Source organism: Nyctereutes procyonoides, unplaced genomic scaffold (assembly GCF_905146905.1).
Source record: "Nyctereutes procyonoides isolate TBG_1078 unplaced genomic scaffold, NYPRO_anot_genome, whole genome shotgun sequence".
Taxonomy (NCBI): domain Eukaryota; kingdom Metazoa; phylum Chordata; class Mammalia; order Carnivora; family Canidae; genus Nyctereutes; species Nyctereutes procyonoides.
Genome location: NW_026575146.1, coordinates 30,376,474 through 30,395,480, shown reverse-complemented (window position 1 = coordinate 30,395,480; position 19,007 = coordinate 30,376,474). Strand labels below are relative to the sequence as shown.

Here is a 19,007-nt window from a genome sequence, read left to right as displayed (position 1 = left end):
AAAATCTTGGGTCAGCAGCACCTCCTCAAATTATTATTATTACTATTATTATATATTATATGTGTAAATATATACACACACATATGTATACTGCAAGTTTTCATTTGTGCCTTTTTTTAAACATTAAAATAGCAAGAGCAGAAATCTACAGTTGTCATTAGAAGCTTTGCAGAAGATGGAGACATCTCAAACCCCACGCTGCTAAGCAACAGACACCAGGGTTTTTTCAGCGCTGCCTTGCAGCGCGCACGCCCGTGTCCACGCTCCGCGCTCCTCCGGCTCCTGTGCTGCAGGCCACGGCCTTCCAGCTACCAGACACCAGAAATAAGATCTGCTAACTGAGCAGACGAGTTCTGCAGCATCTTCTCCAAAGATTTATTAAATTGTTACGAAAGAAGCAAGGGGAAGATAAAAAAAAAATTTTTTTAACCTCTTCATCCTCAGATTGTGTCCAAACAACAAATGTTGCTTTGAAGGTTGGCTACGTGCATCATTAACCTTTCATCCAAGTAAATGCAGAAGGACCCAAAGAGCAACCATTTAAAATATTTATCATCCGTCAGTGCACTCTGGGGGGCAAAACTGATGCTTCCTTCAGAAAACAATTTCACACGTGGGCCAGATGTCCGGATTCTATCAACTTTGTATAGTTATTTCTATCTCCAACCTACTCATCTCTCCGAAGCTCCGGCAGGCTATTTTTAACTTTGTGGTAGGTGGTGTACAAAAATCCAGAGAGTTTTCCGGGAAAAGAATGCATGAAAGGTACGACACCTAATTACTACAACAAAAATAGGACGGTCAGCTCGCAGAGGAAGGACTGGGGCTCATTCACCTGTCACCCTACCGTCTCACTTGCATTGTGTCTGGTCATCCCAAAGCCCAAGGAGCGGCCACCACCTCCACCACTTAGTGGAGGAGCCAGCTAGTGGAGATATGAGGGAGGCCAAGAGCACGTACCTAAGGAGTGACTGAAACGGGACACGAATCCCAATCCTTGTGGCCTAGGGTCCCTTTCTATGACAGAGCCTTTCTTTTCCTTGCATCTAGCTTATTCCTCTTGGCTTCCCCGTCATGGACCACAGGCCCTCTTCAGCCTGGAGAAGTACACAGTCACTGACTAAATGCAAAGTACCAAGCTCCAGGAGTAAAATTTCAGGGATTGACATTTGAGATTAAAAACGTTGATGATTGCAAACTTTCCCCATTGAAATGGGAGCAAACTTGCTTCAAGGAACAGAAGCTTAATGCACGGCTACTTAGTTCATCAACACACAAGAAGAGTCTTGCCTCCAGTCTGCCCAACCAAGTCTTATTAAAATAACATGAGCGAGGAGGGTATCATGCCATCACGTCTGTCATGTCCTATCGGCTAGAAGCAAGTCACAGGTCCTGTCTGAAATCTAGGGGGAAGGATTAGACACGGGTGGGAATACCAGAAGTTAGAAGTCCTGGGGTTATCTGAGGGTCTGTCCACCATAAAGACCCTTTATGCAAAGGCATGTGGATGGCCTAGTCCAGTGAGTTAGCAACGGAACCGGTATTGAGGAGTGTGCATCAGAATCATCTGGAGGGTATGCTAAATCATCTGGAGGGTATGCTAAAACACAGAGGGTCCTACCCCCAGGTTTCTAATGTAGTAGGTCTAGGGTGGGAATTTGCATTTCTAACAAGTTCCCAGGTAAAAGGGATGGTGCTGGTCAAGGGATCACACTTTAAGACCCTGTACCCCAGTTTGCATGTCCAAGCCCCTCCCACCACCATCTCCCAGTCCCTCAGGATTACGAATGTACATACTGACAGCGTGGTCTGCCCATGGAAGGCACATGCAAGCCTGGTGGCACAACACGGAGGGCTCTTTGCACAGAGAATTCTGGGGGCCCAGGTATCCAGAGTACGGTCTAGAAGAGGAAGCATGGGTTCTAGGTGGGCCTATGGACATACTCAGCAAGGCTCAGACAGACGAAGGCTACAACAGGACCCTCTAGAACTAATGGCTCAGGACAGGGGTCAAGGATTATGAAGGGTCAGATTTTCCCCTACTTGCACAAGCAAGGAAATGGGCCTGCCAGTTTTCACAGATCTTGGCAGAAGACCCAAGACGCCTGGATCACAGGAAAGAGACAATTACTCACAGCCACAGCAGTAGCCATAGTAACATCGCTGCATCAGCTCCTTGAGCCCTAATTCCAGAAGGGTGACAGGATGGGGGTCAGGTGTTGCCTGTTTACACGGCGGGGTGTGTTTCGGGAAGGTAACACTGAGATTAGGAGGCCCTGGTTTCATACAGTGGCTGCTAGCAAGTCTGCCCAACTCCTGGTCCCGAGACACGGACTTGATCCTTAGTACCCTGGACGGTAAATCAATCTGCCCCTCGGGAGACAGCCTCTGCTCTCCGAGGCTGCCTGCTACGCAAAACATCCCTGCAAAGACCGTGCAGAGAAAATTAGCTGTTAATGCCTTTGCTCAGAGGACCAGCGGTGCAGAACCTTGAGCAAGCTATGGAGAACTGTCTCCTGACAACAGGGGTCCAGGGGCCAGGTGCTGGCCAGAAGAGGAGCACGCAAGTCAGCACGGTGTCTGAGGAGGAGTTTTTGAGGCAGATGGATCAGTAAATTAAGAGGCGCTGAAGACCAAGCAAAGGGAAATACCAAGGCAGGCGCTGGGACCTGCGCTCAGGGAAGTAACCGGGGGAGGAAGGGAAATCTAGATCACGAAGTAGCCCTCCTTCCAGCCAATGGGAGGACTCTGCTCGTTATTCTGAACAAAATGAGGAGTTATCACAGGGTTTCCGAGGGAGGAAGGGCATGGGACCAAAGGTTTTGGGAGGATGCCTCTGGTTACCATGTTGGGAATGGACTGGAGAGACAGGCCAGGGCCAAAGCAGGGAGATCAACTAGGAAACTCTTATGGAAACCAGATGAGAGGTGATGGTGGCCTGGGCCATGGCAATGTCGGCAGAGGGGTGGGAAACTGTTCAACTATTTGGAATTGGAACTGGCAAGACAGACTGGATGGGCTACAATCAGAACACCCCCTTCCCCCAAAACAAAAACCTCTTGGGCTTTGGGCTTCTGCCTTTGACACACAGTTGCCATCCATGGACAAGGGATAACCTTGGGAGAACCAACAATATGTTGGAGGAAGGAGACCAGAAGTTCAGTGTCAGTCATGTAAGGTCCAGATACTTGTTAGGCTCACGCGGACGTATCAAGTGGGTAGTCTGAGGTTGAGGGAAATCAGAAAGAAGTTTGGGAGCTGGTAGTGTCTGGATGGAGTTTAGAAGTGTGAGTCCTGAAGAGCTCACAAGGGAGGGAAGTACAGACAGAAACACAAAGGAGACTGAGACTGGGCTTGGGGGCAGCAGTAGGAAGGGGGTCGATGGATGCCCTGGAACCCAAGAGAACAAAGCGCTTCAAGGAGAAGCAGGGGGCATCTATGCAAAGTGGTGCTGGTAGGTCAACTAAGATGAGGACTGAGAAGTGATCACTGGATTTTTTTTTTCTTTTTTTTTAAGAGGGAGAGCTAACTGGGGCACCTGGGTTGGCTCAGTCTGTGGAGTGACTTTTGGTTTCAGCTCAGGCCCCGATCTCAGGGTCCTGGGATCGGGCCCAGTCTTGGGCTCGAGGATCTTTCCTCTCTGTCTCCCTCCTCGCTGCTTCTTCCCCTGCTCACACTGGCACACGTGTGCACCCGTGCTCTCTCTCTCAAACAAATAAATAATTTTTAAAAAAGATAAGGGGCGCCTGGGTGACCGGGGTCAGTTAAATGTCTGCCTTTGGTTCAGTCACAAGGCTGGGGTCCTGGGATCCAGCCCTGAGTTGGGGTCCCTGCTCGGTCGGGAGCCTGCTTCTCCCTCTCCCTCTGCCTGCTGCTCCCCCTGCTTGTGCTCTGTCAGATAAATAAATAAAAATCTTAAAAAAGGAAAGATAAATCAAAACTGATTTTGTTTTTAAAAAGAGGGAGAGCTGATTTTCTCTTTCTTCAACTCAACTGGAACCCAAATTCAAAGTTATTATGGGACCATCATGCCTCCATCAAATATAATAGGTCCCATTACATTAATCTAAAATATTTATCTTCCCTCAGCCTTGGAAAAGGGACAAGGAGAAGAGACAAAGACGTAAGGAGGACACAGTCCAGGTCCGCGGCGTCAGGCACAGGGCATTGCCGGAAAGCAGAGGACATCGAGGCCCTCATGAATCAAACAGGACACTGGCACCAAGTTCTTTCTTTCCCAGAGCTCAGATGTCCACAGGAAGGTAGGTTTCATACCTGTACATGTCGTGAATTCCTGGATCATTGCAAACAAGCATATTTAACTCTAAGTTCATAAAATGTGGGATGAAGACAAATGTAAATGCATTTTTACCCTTGTTAAAAAAGAGAGACAACGCCAATGAAGTTGCTTTCACCAAGCCCCACACCAGCACGTCAGGACTTACTACCTCACCTAAATTGCATTTTCAGCCTCTTCCCCCAATATAACCTTTAACCAGTTAGTCTGGAGTTACACGTCAACGTGAGTGGGGTAATCGCCCGATGGACCTCTTCCGACCCCCACAGATGGGGAAGGTGACCTTGCCTGAACCGATCCACTCTTTGCTCGAAATGTCCTTTTTCCTCCGCCCCCCCCCCCCTTATGTCTATAAAAGCCTTCCAAAGGCTTTTACACAGCCCCTCGGAGCCCCTCTCTACTCGCTAACTGGGATACAGCCTAATTCATGAAGTGTTGGAAACAGCCACTTACACCTTCAAATTTGCTCGGTTGAATTTTCTTTTATAACGGCCTCCGTGAGCAAAGGTCATCAAAAGTTGTATCTGGACCTAATCATAAGATTGGGGGGATAGTGATATGTAGAACAAAGGCAAAAAGGGAAAAAATTAAACTTCCTTACAACTTAGCGCCTGTTGACAAGTATTTGGGACAGGCAGCGTGGCCTTCCTCCAGGGACTCAACTGCCTGCACCTTAACACCTGGCCAGAGGCAAATGACAACCTTAGCCTGACGTTAGGCCAACCTCCAAGACCCTGGGCGTCTCCTTCAACGTATGAAAATCTCTTTGGAAACTTCCTTTATCTCTACCCACCCCACCCCCAAGAGATGCTGTTAGCAATCGCCTCCCCCAAGCACCCAGCCCATTGACACACATCTGAAGGGTCTCACGACTTAAGAGTTTACTAGAGAAAACGAGACCCCTCCAGGCCCTGGAAACCCACTTCCAAAGTCCTTAGAGACACTATCCCTGCTCCCTTCCAACTTGAGAGTATAAAATCAGCCACTCCTCACCAACCCAGTGCAGGGGTGGTGCACTTCCCATCTCTGTGCATTAATAAAACCTTTTTTTTTTTCTTTTTTTGGCAACAAAGACGTCTCAAGAGTTCCTTCTCGATTGTGGGCTCCCAGACTCCAACATCTCACGTCAATAGCAAGATAATAAAGGGTAGGTGCTGGACACCACTGATCTGTGATCGGCTCGGAACTCTTCCCTGAAGGCAGCAACCCCGTAACATCACCGACGAGGAGGACAAAGGCAAGAGGAATGTCTCGAAAATTAAATTTCCTCACAACCTGCAGCCCACTGACGAACCCCTGCGACAGGCTGAGCGGGACACCCCTCATGGAACCCACGGCCGCCTTCGTGATGTTGTTTCGCCAGCGAGGACTACAAGCCACTTTAGCTCGACATAGGTCCAGACTTCGGGACCCTAGAGCTCCTCTTCGATGGGGAGAAATCCCCTTAGAGACCCGTTCTCTCTCCCGACTCTAAAGCATGCAATCGGCCACTCCTCGCCCACGTCCCGTCCTGTGCTACGATGAAAGCACCTTCGTGCACCATAAAATTCTTTCTTGACCACTGTGCTCGACGACCTGGCATCATCAATACCCATAAGAAGTTAAGTGGGGGAACTGCTGGCAATACTGTGACCCCAATACTTTTCGAATGTATATCTGAATCTCTTTCCAGGTATCCGTTTGGCATCTGCTTACTGTTTACCCAATCCACCTCACTTTCTTTTTTTTCTATACAATACTTGCTTTTCAAATGTATTAGACTATTTATTAGTAAATGCGAGGCCTTCCTCTCTGGTGCCTACAAACACAAGTTTCTGGCCAGAGGGGCCAAGCTCTTCTCCAAAGTGCAAAAGGAATCTTGTCAAGTGCACGTGTGGAGTGTTGCCAGGATGTAACCACCCACCTTCCCGCAGGTAGGCCCTAAGCCTCACATCTTCTGCATGCAGATTTTTCAAAATCGCAAGATCCCATTTCAAAAAATTTCTGATTGTGTGTTCTTATTTCCTCACATGCTCTAAACTGTCACGGTTGGGGGAAAACAAAAAAACAAATGCAAGCCCTCATCCTCACCATATGCTTCCCTCCCTCTTTCAGGGACAGTGTCATCGACAGCGGACTCTGGGAATCCGTGCAGCGAGCATCTCTTCAATGACTGGAACCCTGCCTGGTACACAGTGGGCCCACAATTAATAGGTATTTTCCTTGCCAGTAACGTGCTTCCTGGACTGGGAAAAATGTGCAGAAGCGATAAGTCCTTGTAAAAGTCTTCCAATCTTTTGAAATAAACCTTGCAGGAAGCATGGATGTGTTGAAACTTCCAGGTGGGGCCCTGGGTATCAAAAATGGAATAACAGGGACCAAGGACTGCACTTTGCTCGCAGCCTGCTCTAATTCTTTTAAGTAAGGGGACCCCATCTTTCTGGGAGGGCTTCATGTAGAAATGAATCCCCCTTGGAAGCCAACATGTTGGAAAACAGGCAAGTTTCTTTTCAGCTCTCATTATTGCTCCTTTCAGCTCATTCGTGTACAAGAGGGAAAATCAGAGAAAAAAACAAATATCTGATGGGTTGAGACTCTGAAATCAAAGAGATTTGAAGAGATCCCCTCCCACCACCCAAACTTTTTCTTTTGAATGAATCTGCTTCACGTTCCAGGGTCCTTCACGAGGCACTTGCTGGTGACCGACAAAATAAATGTCTCATGGTAAGAAAAATGCATTTTGCCGTTTCCAAGGGGTTGCAGGATTCTTTATGTTAGATACACATCAGAAAAATGTACTTTGTAGGGTGCAAATAACCGCAGGTAAATTTGGAGAGGAAGCATAACATACGCATACATTTTCAGTGTGTGGCATGTTATCTGGCCGTAGCACTAATAGCGAAGAGCCAGATTTTTGTCTTTCAAGAATGAAGCGAGATGTTGGCGACGGAAGGGTATCCTTGAAGATTTATGGTTGTATTTTGGGATTTCATTTCCTCTGCGTCAAAATGCAACACTTGTAAACGACTCGTGTTGTGAGAAACCATCTAAAATTTATCCTTCCTTGAGGACCCACAGCTTTCTTTTAGCCAACTCAGATTCATTTAATATGTTTCGCTGCCTTCCCTGGTGCATTAAGGATGACTCTTGATTTAATACACACATCTTAAATACATTGCACTGCATTTCTTAAATATTCCAACGAAAGGTAAAATGACGGGCTTGAACATCCACAGTCTGGGATCACCCTTTACGTGTTCTTTACTGAATCCTCAGTAAATCGAAGAGGTGGCTTCAGGGTGTTGGGGACAGTCCAGACTCGCAGGAATAGTGAACATCTGCATACATGGAGAGCAAGCCAGGGGGAGGACTGAGGCTGATGCCCTCTTTTTGCCACTTTAGACCACAAAAAATTAGCATCGAAATCGCTACGGTAGCTCAAGGACAAACCCACCGATTCTTCCTTTTTCCCTACCAGGTACCTGGTTAAGGTAGGTATTGCACTAATATGCTTGGGAGACAGCTAAATAAATGAAACATATTCATGCTAACACAGAATTACAATACTCATGAGACTAGAAAGAGCCTTACTTTTTGGGGTACTCATTGAGCTTAGTCCTTTCAGCCAACATCCTACTTTCTGGAAATGAAATGCACATCCTAACATCTTTTATTTGTTCTACAGTCCTGAGATCACCGATATGAAGGAACACCAAGGGCAGTATCATATATGAACTGTCCCACCTTTGAACTGGCTTTTCCTTGCAGCTAGTAATTAAAATTCTATAGTGGTTCTAAGAACCACATGGCTCGCGACTTAAGAGAATTCATCTTGAAAACAGAACGAAAACAGCAACTTGTTGATAGATGAGCACATCACCACCCCACCCCACCCCCCACTCCCAGCTGGCCATATTATATTTTTTTAAAAATATTTATTTATTTATTCATGAGAGACACAGAGAAATAGAGAGGCAGAGACACAGGCAGAGGGAGAAGCAGGCTCCATGCAGGAGCTGATGCAAGACTCGATCCCAGAACCCCGGGATCATGCCCTGGGCCAAACGCAGATGCTCAAGCACTGAGCCACCCAGGTGCCCCTATGGGGCTTACACTTGCAGACCTCAGGAATTCTGGTCCTATTCTTTCAGACCTAGATCCTGCCCATATGTGGGCAGTGCCATTAAATCCTGCCCTTTAACACCCCCCCCCACAGACTGTATGAATATGAAGCAAAATCTATTATTTGTAACTCTGCACACTGACTGCTCACGCGTGCCAATTTAAGGAGGTAGCACGGAACAGTGGTTAAAATCCCAGTGTATGAAGTCAAACTTCCAGATTTCAAATCCGGGCTCTAACACATCCAAGCTGTACGAACTGGAGAAAGTTGAGTAACTCCTCTGTCATTCAGCGTCCTTACTTGCAAAATGAAAAGAACACCATCTTCCTCAGGATTTCATTTTATTCATTAAATAACACAGTCTTTTAGCGTATAACATGGCATCTGGCGTTAAAAAAAGGAATCCCATTGGGGCACCTGGGTGGCTCAGCGGTTGAGCGTCTGCCTTGGGCTCAGGCCGTGATCCCAGGGTCCTGGGATCGAGTCCCGCATCGGGCTCCCTGCAGGGAGCCTGCTTCTCCCTCTGCCTGTGGCTCTGCTTTTCTCTCTGTGTCTCTCATGAGTAAATAAATAAAATCTTAAAAAAAAGAACCCCACTAAAATATTACAGTTATTGTCGCCCCGCAATGTGAATGAGTTCTAGTATTCAGCAGTCTAGTATTCGAAAAAAATCCCATTGGGATGGGAATATGTAAGCTTATCAGTTCTGTGTGCATTACCCATGGGGATGGCTCTTCTGAGCTATCCTCCCGGGAAAGATGACAAATTCATCTTTGTCTTCCGCTGGCATATGCTGTCCAGGACGTAACTGCGGAGCCGGTGTAATGGTGAGGTGGTGAAGCTCATGCTCTGGACTCACGCAGACCTGGAGTTGAATTTTTCCTTCCACACTTAATTTTTTCTGCCTTTAGTTTCCCTTCTACAAGAGGAGCTCAACGTAATGGTATCTATCCCACGGTGTTCCTGTAGGAATTCAACAAGGTAACGCACGCAAAGCGCCTGGTATATGCCACTAAGAGCAACAGCCAACATTTATATGGTACTTAGCCTGGGCCGGGAGCTGTTTTAAGCATCTTGCAGGTATTCGCTCCTTAAATCCTCCATACAGTCCTAACATAGAGGCACTATTATTATTCTCACTTAATGCATGGGAACCAAGGCCCAGAGAGACCTAGCAACTTGTTCAGGGTCATATTCATGATAAGCGACAATGACAAAATTAAGGGCAGTTTGCTCTGATTCTGGAATCTTAACCACCATCCCCTGTTGCCTCTCAGTAGTAAGTGCTTGCCCAGTATTTGCAATTACTACAGTAATCAATAAATGCTTGTTGAAATGTTTAACAAATCAATATTTGCCGAAGCACTTACTTATTATTTACTGCATCTCACTAAGTAACAAACCTTGTCACAGGTCACAAAAATGGACTCTCTTGCGTTCACGTTTTTTTCAAGCAACTTCTCAGATCTGGCCACCCAAAGTTTTAAGAAAACAAGAAGTATATTTGGGTAGACGATGTGAAAAAGGTTCCAATATACTATAATTATCATTTCTATGATTTGATTTTATAAGAATTTTAATTAAAATAACAGTATAAGATATGCTGCAAATGACTGACTTTAATAATGAATACAATACTACCTATTTTAAAATTTTTATTTAGGGGAAACTGGGGGGCTCAGTGGTTGAGCATCTGCCTTTGGCTCAGGGCGTGATCCCAGGGTCCTGGGATCGAGTCCCGATTTGGACTCCCTGCATGGAGCCTCTCCCTCCTCTCTCTCTCTCTCTCTCTCTGTATCTCTCATGAATAAATAAATAAAAATCTTTTTTAAAAAAATCATAAATCAAAAGATGTAACACCTACCTTGCATAGTTTGAGGTTTATGATTATTGTCCCTGAAATACACTAAACAAATCTTTTCCCTGAGTAAGCTGATCCCTCCAACCTAAGAGACTTAACCTGTTGCCATTTGGCACAGAGAAGAGGGATTATTCTATTGTTTTCTAACAAAATAACTTACTTTGTTTATAAAGCAAGACTTTGTTTTTCATGCAATCTTAAGAAAACTGATATAAGTGTACTCAGTTTTCTACGGCTTCGTTCCTTGCCTCATTTTCTGTTCTGATCCTTATTGTCATTCACCTGTTCCTAATTTCCATGATCTCGCTGTGTCTTTTATACGTGTAGGAACTGCCACACATTCCTGCTGGAATGAGGTGAGTGTAAATAAATGTCCTGTGAACCAAGTTACACAAGACGTTGTCGCTTGAATGGAACTTGCAAACAGGTCAGATTACTCTGACATTTATAACTTTACATCATTTACAGATTTCTGAGAATCTTCCTCAGTAGACTGACTATAAAAAAATGTTACTGTAGTAGGCTGAATAATGACTCCCCCCCCCCCCCCCCGCCAAAGGTATCAGGTCCCAATCCTCGGAGCCCGTAAATGTTACTTCACGTGGGAAAGGGGTCTTTGCAGAGGTGATTATTTAAGATCTTGGGATATGGAGAGTCTCCTGGATTACCCAGGTGGGCTCTAAATGAATCACAAGCACTCTTATAAAAGACAGAGGGAGATCTGATAGAGAAGGCAATGAGTCCCCCAAGGCCGAGGCTGCAGAGATGTGGCCGAGGAACACGGGAAGCCACCAGAACCTGGAAGACGCAAGGAATCCATTCTTAGAGCTTCCAGAGGAGCAAAGCCCTGCTGACAGTTTAACTGTGGTGCAGTGGTAGTGATCTTGGACTTCAGCCCTCAGAACGGTTGAGAATAAATTTCTATTGTTTTAAGCCACTACATTTGTAGTAATTTGGTAGAGCGGTCACAGGAAACTTATACAATTTTTTAAAAGTCATTTTTTAGAGAGAGAGGGGGCAGAAGAGGGAGAGAACCTCACAGCCCTGAGATCATGACCTGAGCTGAAATGAAGTCGGACGCTAAAGCAACTGAGTCACCTGGGTGCCCCGAAACTAACACAATTATTAATCTAAATATAGATCAGTGTTAAGTGGACAGAAAATTTTCCTTTTCACATTAAAGACACTAAGAAAGACACACACAAAGTTATTTCCTATTTCCTATTCCTAATGGAATACTGAACAGTAGTCTAAAAAGATCAGGAATTTTTATTTCAAAGGATTACCACAAGGTTTCGCAAAAATGCCACATTCCTAACCAAAGTTTCTAATATACCAAGTTTATTAATGCAAAATTCTCTCCTGCCAGGAAAGCAACTGGGAATGGTGGCCTCCTGTGGGCTCCTCATTCCACATTGTCCCTCAGGAACTTCTCATAGAGAATCATTCGGTGCATAGCCCTGCCTCTTATGTTTTCTGTTCTGTCAACTTCCGAGAATGTCTTCTTATTTTGCTGGAAGTAATCTATTATTTTACAAAGTCTTAAGAACATATTTGCAGAATTTCACTCATGGAAAAGTTTCTGAAAGAACCTGCTGCTGCACTTATCGGGCTATGCGTACAAACCATGCGGTCTTCTGGAAAGTACTAGGGAACATCCCAGGAGTAGTGCCAACTCAATCTCACTCAATTTTGCTTTTTCCTGGGTCAGGAGGCAACAAAACAAGCCACTCCCACACTGGATAATTCTAAAATAAACCGTGCCGATGATAGAAACTTGCACTTAGGAAACCATAGGAGTCTCTTTGAATCTAAGAGGCAATTCATTTGGCCAGAAACACGTGCCAAGTGGTAAGAACATTTTCCCCTCCGCATAAACCATTTTGTGAAAAGTTTTCTCAAAGAACCTAATAGGTCTACTTCTTAAATGACCCCCCCCCCCCGCAAAAAAAAAAAAAAAAGGCTGAAAATGAAGAACTCCAAGTACAGGGAAAATGAGGACTTAAGAGGCAAATATCATCCATCTGATTGTAAAAGTAGAGAATCAGAGTCAGCCTTGGTACCGTCATCCTACATAACTGTTCCAAGTTACCTGATTTTTCTCCCTAAGTCTTTCTTAAATCTGTTCTTTCTCCTCCTCCTGGCTGCCCATCACCCTAGCCCAAATCTCCCTAGGCAACTTCACTTGCCCTTTAAAACTTGGGCTCCCCACCCACTCAGATCCCACCCACTCCTAAGGGGAAGGGAAGAGTGGCCGAGGGGGTAGGGGACAGATAAATGGGGAGGTGGGTAAGTGGCAGGCTTTGAGTGGGAGTGGGGCACTCCCCGCATGTACCCCGCCTACCTGGTGGCACCAGGAATTCCCGCACCCTGCTGGCTTCCCCTCGGAAAAGGGGCCTGAGAACCTCATGGGACCCCAGGGCCGAAGCCACTCAACCAGCGTGAAGCCCAAAGAACAGACACTTTGAGGGCAAAGTAAACCATCTTCGCTGTTTTGATGCTCACCCACTGGGCCAGACTCAGGCTCTCACTGAGCCACGCGCCGCCTCCCTGGCATTGACACCGCGGCCACCTGACATTTTATTTATCAATAACTATCAAGTTCACGGCGGTCACTTCCTCTTCTATAAACCTCAGGAAGCAGGAGTCAAGTCTGTGTTTGCTCTCCCCAGCTCAGGACTCGGCAAAAGCAGAGAAAGCGCTGGAATATGTGTTAAGTCAACCTCCAAAGGCGAGCCACCCCATGACACCAGCAGGTCCCACCTGCAGCCTCGCTGTCTCCAACCTCAGTATAGAACCGATGACCCGGGAGGCCTCGAATCGGGCGCCCAGGCCCCGGAGATCCGCAAGTGACTGATCCCCGATGGACACTCTGCAACTCATTCTAATGTGTGGGGCAGGCTGCAAGCCCCAGGGTTATTGCACCTGCTTCAGCTCAGGACTGAAGGGCTCCAGCCCCGCCGCTGCCTCAACTTGATCCACAGCCCCCCACCCACCCCCACCCCGGGTTGAATTCTCCCTTCCTGGGGGGGTGGGGGATGGAGGGGGATGGAGGGGGGGATGGAGGGGATTGGAGGGGGGATGGAGGAGGGGATGGAGGGGGGATGGAGGGGGAGGGTCCTGGAAGCGGCAGCTCTGTGCGCAGGAACTTGGCTGATGGAACAAGCCGGGATGGTTCGGGATGGTTCGGGATGGTTCCGGATGGTTCGTCCTGTTCAGGCAACTGCAATCCTGGCAGCAAACCTGTTGGGTGGCTCCAGGCCCAGGTCCGGGCCCCGCCAAGTCCTTCCCATTCAGGAAGCTTCCGCCCCTAGAGGGCGAAGCACAGAGGATCCCGAACCTCTCTTGCCTTTATTTATTTTTTTATTTTTTTTATTTTGTAAATGGGCTTTTACTTCTTTTAAGAGCCTTCGCAGAACGGCTCGCGGTGCGGGCGGCGCGGCGCTGAGGGTCTCCGGCCCGAGGGGCGGCCTCGGCCCGGGTCCGCCGCGGGCCCCCCAGTGGCCGTCTCGCGCCCGCAGCCGCAGTCCGCCCACCTGTGCCCCTCTCTGCACCTGCCCCCTCCTCCCACAGGCCCGCGGGGGCTTCCGGGCTGGTGCCGCGGGGCTGCCCCCCCCGCCGCCGCCTCTGGCTGCTGCAGCGACCCCGGGGCGCGGGGGGGACCCCGACCTGGGCAATCCCGGCCCACGCGGCTCTCACTCGGAGGTCGGCGGCGGGCGACCCTCGCGGCGGCGCGGGGCGGAGGCGGGGGCAGTGCCGGTGACCCCGGGGCGGAGGGGGCGGCCTCGGGGCGGGGGGGGCGGCCTCGGGGCGGAGGGGGCGGCCTCGGGGCGGGGGGGGGCGGCCTCGGGGCGGGGGGGCGGCCTCGGGGCGGGAGGGGGGGACCCCGGGGCGGAGGGGGCGACCTCGGGGCGGGGGGTACCCCGGGGCGGGGGGGGGGCGACCCAAGGGCGGAGGGGGGACCCCGGGGCGGGGAGGGCCCTGGGGCGACCTCGGGGCAGGGGGGGCGATCCCGGGGCGGAGGGGGACCCCAGGGCGGAGGGGGACGACCTCGGGGCGGGGGGGGGAACCTGGGGGGCAGAGAGGACCTCGGCGCGGAGGGGGACCCCGGGCGGGTAGGACCCCGGGGTACGGGGGGACCCCGGGTCTCCGCGGAGCCTCCAGCCAACTTGGGCCGGGACGCTCCCCCGCTCCCCCCGCCCCCCCCCCCGAGGCCGGGGCCCCGTCGCCGACCCCGGACGCCGCACAACAGGTCCCGGGGCCGCGAGGCCGGGCGCGCTCTGCCAGCGGGGCCCCGGGTCGCCCCCAGCCCGGGGCGCGGGGCGCGGGCCGGCGCGGAGTTGCGGGCGCGGGGACACTCACCTCGAGCCTGCGCCTCCATCGTGGCCGCCTCCGAGTCCGCGGCGCGGGCGCTTCCCGAGGAGCCGGCGGCGGCGCCCGAGCCCAGGGAGCAGCTGGCCCCGCCGCGCCCGCCCGCCCCCGCCCCCGCCCTCCCCCTGCGCGCTCGCGGGCGCCCGCGTGGACCCGGTGGGGGCCGGCCCGGCGGTTCCCCGGCGCCCAGCCCGCCGCCCGGCCACGCGGGGAGCTCGGCGCCACCTGCCGGCCGCTCCGCGCGCGACACCGCCCGCGCCCACTCGGGCCCAGCCGCGCTCAGCCCTGCAGGTGCGCGCCCGCGACCCCGCGCCCGGGGCACCCCGCGCCGCCCGAGGCCCGGGCACCCCCACCTTCCCCGCGCCCCGGGCACCCCCCGCGCCTCCTGCTCCCCCCACGCTGCCCCCGCACCCCCCCCCCGCACCCTTGGCACTTTGCTCCCCCCGCGCCCCGGGCACCCCCGCCCCGGGTGGGAGCAGGAACCGTGTCTTTACAGCCCTGAGCTGTCACTCCCGGTAGGACAGACCGCGTCTGGCTCCTGGGACCCGCCGCGCCCCGTTTGTGTCCAGCGACCAACACGGAACCTTGTCTTCCGCGGCTTCTGCTCAGAGCGCCCTTGTCCATGTTCCGCGGACCCGCGGGCTCGGGGCGCAGGCCACGCGTTAGAACCGACCCCCGGGATCCGCGGGTGCCTCAGTGCTTGAGCTGCCCTCGGCCCAGGGCGTGACCCCGGGGTCCCGGGATCGAGTCCCGCATGGGGCTCCCTGCGTGGAGCCTGCTTCTCCCTCTGCCTGTGTCCCTGCCCCCCTCTCTCTCTCTGTGTGTGTCTCATGAATAAATAAATAAAATCTTTGAATATATATAGAGAAAGAGAAAAAAAAAAAAGAACTGACCCCCCAGGGAAACCTATTAAGCTGATTTAACTGAACAGCATTTCACAGGAGCCATTTTTCAAACAGCAAAATCAGCTCACTCCCCCCATAAAAGCACCAAAAAACGGTGTGCCTGTGGCCTGTGCGCCGTGGGGCTGAAGCAAGGGAGGGCTCTGCCCTGCGTGGCCCCAGCTGGCGGCTGTGCGGCCCAGGCCTGTGGCAGGCCGTGAAAGCTCTGCACGGATCTTACTGTCACCAATGAATCTTAATCATGAGGCAAATCCACAGATGTGGAGTCCGCACATACTAAGCATTAAGGCCGTGCGTATTTTCTAATTCGAAACCGATAAGCCGTTCCTGTAGGTCGATGAAGAAGCAGTCACATTTTCAGAGAAAAGACTGCACACTGGCAGCTGTGTTGCACGCCCGGCCTGGCAGTGTGAGCAGGACGCACGGCGGGGAAGAAGTGTCAGCTCACGTCTGGCCTTTTCAGGTCTTTCTTTGGGCCTCAGGAAGCTCTCTTCACATCTCCACAATCTCCATCTGTAAAACGAGAGGTAGTATTTATTGACCTTTGCTCTTGAATACTTTGCCTTTTTTTTTTTTTTTCAGATTTTTTTTCCCCCCATGAAATAGATCTTGAAGTCCGTCAGGGCTAAGAATGTGTCCTATACCAACCCCTCCCCGTTTCCTGCCGAAAAGTGTTGTGCAGATTCATAGCTCACAGAAGATTTATCGAGGTGCCTGGGTGGCTGGGTCAGGCAAGTGTCTGACTCTTGATTTTGGCCCAGGTCATGATCTCAGGGCTGAGAGATCGAGCCCCAAGAGGGGTTCTCTGCTGGCTGTGAAGCCTCCTCACAATTCTCTCTCCCTCTGCCCCCCCCACCCCCTCTCTTACTCTCTAGCTCACTCTCTCTAAAAAAAAAAAAAAAAAAAAAAGTGTATTGAATAAGCAACTCGCTAGTAGGTTCTATTTCCTCCATGCTCAAGTTACTGTGAAAGTACAGACTAATAGACACAGAGTCTTACATTTTTACTTGGAAAAAGGTACACTCATGACTTCATGGCACATGTATAAATATGTCATTGTCTTTCGTTTGTTAAAAAGCCTCTGGTTTGTAATGGTCGACACAAAAATCGCTCTACAGAACACCAAGCACAGGCTTCTGGTGATAGTGACCCTGGATGCAACAAGTAATCAGCACCACTGATTAAATCACTTTTAGGGTCCATCCGGTTGTTCTGGTCCTCTCTACCCTGGAAATTAAACACCAGGTTAGGATGACTTCCAATTGTGACGTGGAGCTTTTTCAAAAGCTTGGGTCACCTAACCTTCATCTAAGTTGGGAGTCATTTTTCTGATTCACCAGGTTGGAAGCTACTACCCGCTTAATGTCTTTTACCACGTTCATGATCATAACATATTGATAGTTGCTCAGAAATACTTATTGAATATATTCTCCATGCCAGGGACTGTGCTAGAGGCTAAGGGGATGGGTCAAGGACACGCTCCCTTTTCCCCAGGGCGCTCATGGTCTGGTGAGAAGGGGAGACAGATACCTTGGAATGCAGGGCCGGGTGGTGAGTGGTGAGCAGGAGGTCAGCCAGTGTGCTTGTAGGCGGTGAGCAAGTTCCCCCAACTCCGGCCCGTGGGGAGACGGAGGAAGGTGAGGATGTTTGCGCCAGCGGTGTCTCGAAGGATGAAAGAATGAACGGGTCGGGCCGTGCTAGCCCCCAAGTAATGGCTTAACCAAGGGACAGTATGGCTTGTCCTTCCATTTCCTTGTCACTCGTGATGGTGAATTTTCTTAACTCCCTTAAAACGTAGTGAAACAGCCATCCTGACTCTTGTTCCCGACCTCTGGTAGCTCTCCCACATGGAACACAGCGGGTGGGTGTTGGATTAAGCCAGTGACGTGCTGGCCTGCCCTTCCAGAATTGAATCTTTCTGCTGACTCGCTGGGGGGTCTCAAATGCCCAAAGGGAAGCCGTCTTCAGCAGTCCTTGCCTGATCCAGTTCTGGTCCCCTGTTGCCTAAGACGCTGGGGGGGGGGGGGGGCTTGGGCGGTGGAGGAGGAGGGAGGAAGAAAGGACAGATGGAGTGTGCCCCTCTGGCTCGTGCCCCTTACCACTTACTACTCTGGAGGAGAACGTGGGCTTCGGGGCGCCCTTTCTTAGACCTTTGCCCTGGAAATTACTTGCTGTGTAACCCGCAGCAAGCTTCTTAGCCTCTCTGTGCCTGGGCGTCTGCATTTTGCGGCAGGACGCTATATGAGCTGTTCATTGATACCTTCTTTCCCTCCCAGCCCCCTGGACCTCTGTGTTTCTAGAGCAGTGGTTCCCACTGTCTTGTGCACCGTCGCCACTTGAGGGGTTCCTACCCATTTCTAAGAGCCGGGCCTTGCTCCCCAGGTATTCTGATTTATTTTCTGAAAAGCTGTCTAGGTAATATTAATATGCTTCCAAGATTGAGAATGGCCATTTTAGAAAATGCCCACGGCGCAAAGATGAAAGGTACGAAATTCATAGCTTTTAAATTTAAAAAGTTGCCACCCAGCTCAACAGAAAATGATGAAAAAGAAATGTGAGCAAGCGGAGCAAGGACTTTTTTCCTTTTTTTTTTTTTTTTTTCTTTTTTCCCCTGCTCCCTGCTTCCAGGGAAGGGGGGGGGGGGGAAGAGAAGTTCGATGGAGAGTTTCGACCCGGCTGTGTCTTCCCTTCCCTTCCCTACACTCATCAGAGCAAGGAAGGCCGGCCTTGAAATCCGATGGCCACATAGTGTGAGAAGTGTTAGGAACAGAGTGGGTGTCACTTTGAACTTCCAACCCCCCCCCCAGTGGTATAGGAAGACCCCTCGGGGTCCCCGTGAGTGCCATGGGGGGTGTGAATATTGACTACTTCTTGAATATACCCAGTAAGTACTTCTGAACGTGCGCTGGGGGAGAGAGAACTAGCTAGTGAGCCACCATTCCCAGGAGATTGGAGAGACAGAGACTCTGCAAACGAAGGAAGCAGTGCAGCCAAATCCCCGTGGAAGGTTCTAGGGCTGCCCTGGGGAGAGGCAGGGGCTGTGGGGGGGCTCTGCGTGCCGGAGGAGCACTGGCGGCCCCTCGTCGTGCTGCCCCAGGCCTCAGGGGGGCTGCCCTGTGGCTCCCATGCTGGTCCACCTGCCAGGGCTTGGCCGTGGAAGCCACTGGAAATGAGCGGGTGTGGTCTTGCCAGGACCCCTGAAGCAAGGAGCCCAGAAGTGAACCTCAGAGGAGTGCGGCCTGAGGCCATCGGCCAGGGGCCACCGGGGATGGGGCAGCCTCACCCGCTGAAGTCTGGAGTCACTGAGCTGTGGGTCGTCCGGTCCGTCCCCACCGCACACTCTGCGAAGAGGAGCTGGTTCCTGGAAGACAGGAGGGCAAGCACATCAGACCAGCTTTTCCCCTATAACTCTCCAACACGGGGGGGTGGGGGGGGGTCCAAGCAGGGCTGAGAGGGGGGAGAAGAGGTTTACTT

The 19,007-nt window shown here is 50.8% G+C and overlaps 1 protein-coding gene across 8 annotated transcripts in view; it reads right to left on the bottom strand.

The window, feature by feature from the left end:
- TPD52L1 (TPD52 like 1) overlaps positions 1–14,730 on the bottom strand; it is a 116,707-nt gene extending 101,977 nt beyond the window's left edge. For all 8 annotated transcript variants that reach the window (XM_055310457.1, XM_055310451.1, XM_055310459.1 and 5 more), the window contains exon 1: positions 14,623–14,730. In XM_055310457.1, the coding sequence (XP_055166432.1) occupies positions 14,623–14,641 (19 nt within the window). In that variant the 5' untranslated portion in view covers positions 14,642–14,730. The remainder of the gene's footprint in view (positions 1–14,622) is intronic.
- Between the last annotated feature and the right edge of the window lie 4,277 nt (positions 14,731–19,007).